This window comes from Choloepus didactylus, chromosome 6 (genome assembly GCF_015220235.1).
Source record: "Choloepus didactylus isolate mChoDid1 chromosome 6, mChoDid1.pri, whole genome shotgun sequence".
NCBI lineage: Eukaryota > Metazoa > Chordata > Mammalia > Pilosa > Megalonychidae > Choloepus > Choloepus didactylus.
The window spans coordinates 85,769,777-85,774,785 of record NC_051312.1 but is presented as its reverse complement, the minus strand read 5'-3'; the positions used below and the strand labels follow the sequence as shown (position 1 = coordinate 85,774,785).

At 51.4% G+C, this 5,009-nt stretch overlaps 1 protein-coding gene across 6 annotated transcripts; it reads left to right on the top strand.

Annotated features, from left to right (window-relative positions):
* The first annotated feature begins 1,092 nt into the window (after window positions 1–1,092).
* ANAPC15 (anaphase promoting complex subunit 15) lies at window positions 1,093–4,394 on the top strand. 6 transcript variants are annotated; one of them, XM_037839004.1, is made up of 5 exons: window positions 1,093–1,216; window positions 2,675–2,799; window positions 3,374–3,433; window positions 3,756–3,893; window positions 4,072–4,394. In XM_037839004.1, the coding sequence occupies exons 2-5, from the start codon at window positions 2,680–2,682 to the stop codon at window positions 4,117–4,119; spliced, it is 366 nt and encodes a 121-aa protein (XP_037694932.1). In that variant the 5' UTR covers window positions 1,093–1,216; window positions 2,675–2,679; the 3' UTR covers window positions 4,120–4,394. The 6 variants fall into 6 exon arrangements, with proteins under 6 accessions (XP_037694932.1, XP_037694931.1, XP_037694930.1 ...); XM_037839003.1 differs by having other exon boundaries at window positions 1,097–1,216; window positions 2,670–2,799; XM_037839002.1 differs by lacking the exon at window positions 1,093–1,216 and adding an exon at window positions 1,559–1,652.
* Window positions 4,395–5,009: the final 615 nt, after the last annotated feature.

Below are 5,009 nucleotides of genomic sequence, written 5' to 3'. Positions count from 1 at the left end.
AGGTATTTGTTGAATGAATGAATGAATGAAAAGGATGGAGGTTTCCAAGAGCAAATTTTACTTGTTAATAGAAAACTTTATAATAGCCAGACATGCTTGGCAACATAATCACAGTGGATATTCTCAGTACACTTACAGCTTAAGCATTTGTTATCAGATCCTCACATCAGCCAGGATAGAAGGAAGGCTGGGCAGAGATTATGATGCCATTTGAAGAGGAAACTGAGTCTCAATAGGGAAAAAGGACTTGACAAAGGTCACACATCTGGTCGAGACAAGAGTGGAACTGTGGATGACTGCTGGCCCTGGAAGAGGCTGATGGCTGACGGAGCTTAATGGGGGTTGGGTTGTAAGGACCTCTGTTGCCAGAAGGCATAAGGATCTCTGATAGGAAGGCTGAGTCAGAGGTAACTAGGACAGGCGTCAGCAAAGGAGTGGGGGGGATGACGAGGCTGACCTCTAAGGGGGTTGGGCCCAGGCCTGAGGAGGGCATCTGAGTTCACCGGTAGCAGAATGCTATGCCTGAGGCTGACTAGTCACTCAAACCTGAATAGCGTCTTCCCCGTCGGAATCTTAAGAAACCGTGAAGCCACTGCGGGTCTGGATGGTCTGGCTTTCCAACTGGACTGTGATGTCTTTGGGCGCAGAGACCACGGTCATAATTTTATCCCCAGCTTCTAGTAGAGCCTGGAATAAGGGCTCAAATATTTTTGTTGAAGGCATAAATAAAATACTAATTGTGCCCAAACGGGAAACGGAGGTGCAGAGCGGACAGAGTGGAGGGGCCTAAAGTCACCCAGCGATTCTAGATTCAGTCCAGAAGCAGACTAATTTTCCTGGGAGCGCAGCAACAAGACAAACAGCCCTCATACTGACGCAGGCAGCTAGCACATACTTTACAACCGGAATTGGTGAGCAAACACTGCCCAAGGGGACAGGGGCGTGGTTAAGTGGAGATAATGGGGCGGGGCCAGGCTGAAGAGGTCGATTCGCTGAGACTCAAGGCGGGGCTCATGGAGTGGGCGCGGCAAGTTCCCTCCCCAACAACGTGAACCAAGGCGTGTCTAACATTACACCCGTTCTGGTGTGGCGGGAGCGGGAAACAAAAGGAGGTCAAGGGCGCATGCGTTTGGTAGGTCCCGGATTCTGGTGGGTCCTTCCGCTCAAGCAGGTGGAAGCGCTTCCGGGTCGCCGGCGGCTACCGCCTTGCGGAGCGGTAAGTACCGAAGTAGGACTACAGCTGCTGTCTTCTTGCCTCTTCCTTCCTCCCTTCTCCAGAGAAACCTAGTTCCCTTGACCCGGCTGCTCAGGAGCTCTATTTCAGACCCTTTTTACTACTAAAGAGATACAGTTCATTTGCCACTTCCTTGAGACTAAGCCCCACCCCAGCACACAAGGTCCGTTATTCATTGGTGTCACTTCCTGTCAACCGACATTTCTTCTAGTCAATTGGCCCTACTCAGGCCCCGCTCCTTTTGCGATTAGCAGCCCTATAAGGCGAAATTCCTATCCAAGTCCCACCCCTGCCCTCTCCCTGTTGGTCAACCCCACAGTATTATAGCGAGCAAACACTGGAAGAATGGGTGGAGGCTTTGCGGCGTTGGGTTGGGCTTTCGGATCCACATTCTCTGGCCTCTCAGTACTTCTGGGAGGTGAGGGTGGGTTATCCCGTACTCGATGGATAGGTTGGGAAGCTGAGGTCTAGAGAAGAGCAGTGGCTGGCTCCGGGGGTCGGTCAAAATAAATCAGGGCAAAAGCAGGACTAGACATAAATCCTTTTCTGCTCATCGTCTCTGGTGACCGTCCTAGAGCCCGTCTCTACGGGAATTCTGAGCCCCTGAGTCTGAGCCCCGACTGGCCAGTAGCTGTCTGTCTCTGGGGCCTCAGAAAACTGAGCCGAGGGGTTTTAATTTAGAATCTCTAGGACCTTTCTGGGTGGCTCCCTCAGCCACTCAAACAGGGCTGAAGTTACTTGTTCTCTTACATGTTCATCCATTCAATGTTCCATCTATTTATTTATCCGTTTACCAACTAATATACTCAGGCTTTCTAGAACGTCTTACTGAACCCATGTCTGCACATGATAGTGCCCTTCCTCCCCATCCCACTCCCAATTTGGTTGTGGTCCATGAGAAAGATGGATTAGTATCCTAAATTTAGTATCCTCAATTTCTGCCGGTGTGGTATGAACTGTAATAGAGTACCAGAAAGTTTTAGTGTTTGGAGGAGGTAAAGATATTTCAATAGAGAACCCTGCTACCTTTCTTTTTGTACAAGTTTGTAATTACAGTCTGCATTCTGGATTCCTCTCTCTATTCTTGGCTCCCATTCTCTTCCCTCCTTGGCAGCTTATAAACAGCTTTTCTTATCCATTACTTCATTTAATTATCAAACATACATGAGGTTGGTATAATTGTTATTCCCATTTTACAGATGAGGAAACTGAGGCTCAGAAAGGCTAAGTGACTTGGCCAAGGTCAAACAGCCAGTAAGTGATGGAATCACAACTTGAACTCAAGTCTTCCTGATTCTCAGAGGGAAGGGCTGATTCACTGCTACCTTCCACTCCACCTCATCCCCAGATCAAATTACAAGCAAAATAAAAACCAAACCAAAACAAATAAAAAACCCAAATCTGAGGACTGGATTCACCTGACCCTTTCCCTCAGTCTAGGAGTCATGTCAACTTTGTTCCCCTCACTCTTCCCCCGTGTGACTGAGACACTGTGGTTTAATCTGGATCGACCCTGTGTGGAGGAGACAGAGCTGCAACAGCAGGAACAGCAACATCAGGCCTGGGTGAGTGAAGATCTAGCCTGGTAGGGGCACAGTGGTGAGTGTCTCAGTCAAGGAGTCCCCTCTGCTGGAGAGCAAGCAGGTTTCCTTGCTCTGGAAACCTGTCCTGGGGGGGGTTTTGCCCTGAGCTAGACAAAATCTGGAGCTGGGAGTCAGGGGACCTAGGTTCTTATCTTTGTCCTGCCTTAAATTGCTAGGGGACCATGGGACCTCTGGCCCAGATTGGAGCCAAGGCTCCTGACAGTTAGCCCAGGCTCTTTTCCCTAAAGCATAGGAGATAAGTTTGACTATTTACTGAGAACCTAGCAAATACCATATTCTAGGCTTATGTTCTCTCATTTCACCCTCACCATAATCCTATGAGGAAACCAAAACCCAGAGAGTTTAAGTAGTTGGGTCAATTCATAAGTGGCAGATGACAAGAAAGAAAGGGATTGGGTCTTCTTGACAACTGGAAGAAAGTGTCTCCTCCCCACCCCCTCACTTTGGAGTCTTTTTGGGGGCAGGGTGGGTCAGTCCCATGTCTAACCTGCCCTTCCTGGGCCCTGGGCTTGCTCCCCTACCCTTTTGGCCATAGCTCCAGAGCATCGCAGAAAAAGACAACAACCTGGTACCTATTGGCAAGCCAGCCTCCGAGGTGAGTGGCTCTAGCACGTGGGGCCAAGTGGTGGGCCAAAGTCTGCCCTAGTTCCAAAGGTACTGCCTCTTGCACCAGAGCAGTTGTGGTCCTCAGCTCTGGGTGGGTGAGGGTGGGTGGGTGTTGGGGCCAGTGAAGAGCTGGCCTCTTGGCCTCACCACTGAAGTCCTGCAGAACATGCACCAGGCTGCTGGACCAAGGATGGTGGGGTTGGGGAGTTGGAGGTCAGTCATTGGTCCCAGAGAGTAGCTCCAAGTAGGCCAGCCCCTGAATTAGTCCAGGCAGGCCTGTAAGGCCCATAGGCACTCCCCTACCCCACCAGCACTATGATGATGAGGAGGAAGAAGATGACGAAGATGATGAGGATAGTGAAGAAGACTCAGAGGATGATGAGGACATGCAGGACATGGATGAGATGAATGACTACAATGAGTCACCTGATGATGGAGAGGTCAATGAGGTAGGTGAGGGTTTGTGGGGAGGGCCACTGCTCCTGGGCCCCTGCCTCTGACCTAATCAGTGGCCAAGGGATTCCAAAACCCTGGATTCAGCCTGGGGCAGAAAGGATGAGGTCCTTGGGCCTGAGGCTGGCTGGGCGGCTGAGTTTCTTTCCTACCCCCACATTGCTTCTTCCCCAGGTGGACATGGAAGGCAATGAACAGGATCAGGACCAGTGGATGATCTAGCTAGACAGGGCAGGGGTGGTTTCAGGGAGATCCCTGGCTAGCCCAACCTGCCTTGCACCATCTGCAGAACCAGCTGATGGCTCCAGTGCCTGAAAGTGCAACTTCAGGTACCTCCTCACCTGCTGCCAGGAACTGGTCTCCTTGGCCCTTCCCAGGCCATCAGCCTGCCCTTGAATCCCTAGGGTCAGAGCTAGTACCTCAACCCATGATTCCCAGGTCTGGCCTCTTTCTAACTCTCTTTAATAAAGACACAGGACTGATTGTTTTTTCCCCCATGTCTATTCCCTATTTGTTGGTGGGTCCCAGAGGAGTCCAGCATCTTCTCTTGAGCTTTGGGAAGAGGGCAATGAAGGGACTCCAGGCAAAACCTAATTGGTCAGGTGGGCTTGGGAGGCTCAGGCTCCTATGCTATATCCCCTGGCCCAGCTTGCACTAGCCATTCCTGCAGGGCTTCTTTCTCAGTATCTGCTCTCTCCTCTGATCCTTCCCAGAACTGCATGGGCTGGGGAAGGGAGGCTTTCTGAGGGCCGGAGCTGGGAGGCCCCTGGAGCTCTCTCAACCTGTTCCCTTGGTGTTAGAAGAGAGGATTAAAACTCAGGGAAGAGGGGTCAAGGACTCCTGGAGTCACCCAGTGAATGACTGGGTTGGGAGCTCAGGCCTGTTGCCTCTCAGTCCATGGCTCTCTCTGGAAGGAGGGGGACCAGTGGGACCAAGCAGCCTGACAGAGCTTGGTTCCTCAGGTCAGTGTGGAGCCTGGAGGGAGGGCAAAGGTGGGAGGAGAGCCTCCTTAGTCCTGAGCTCAGCATGTGTCAAGCTACAAACGGGAGAGGAGTTTCTGAGGTCCTTGCTTGGGTGGGTGGGGCAGCACTAAGTACCCCTGACCCTGGACC

Bases quoted from the DNA above. Each gene is read 5' to 3' on its own strand.
- ANAPC15 (XM_037839002.1), top strand. From the start codon at position 1,580: ATGGGTGGAGGCTTTGCGGCGTTGGGTTGGGCTTTCGGATCCACATTC. The intron at 2,800-3,373 runs GTGAGTGAAGAT...TTTTGGCCATAG, and splicing joins AACAGCAACATCAGGCCTGG to CTCCAGAGCATCGCAGAAAA. The intron at 3,434-3,755 runs GTGAGTGGCTCT...CTACCCCACCAG, and splicing joins TTGGCAAGCCAGCCTCCGAG to CACTATGATGATGAGGAGGA.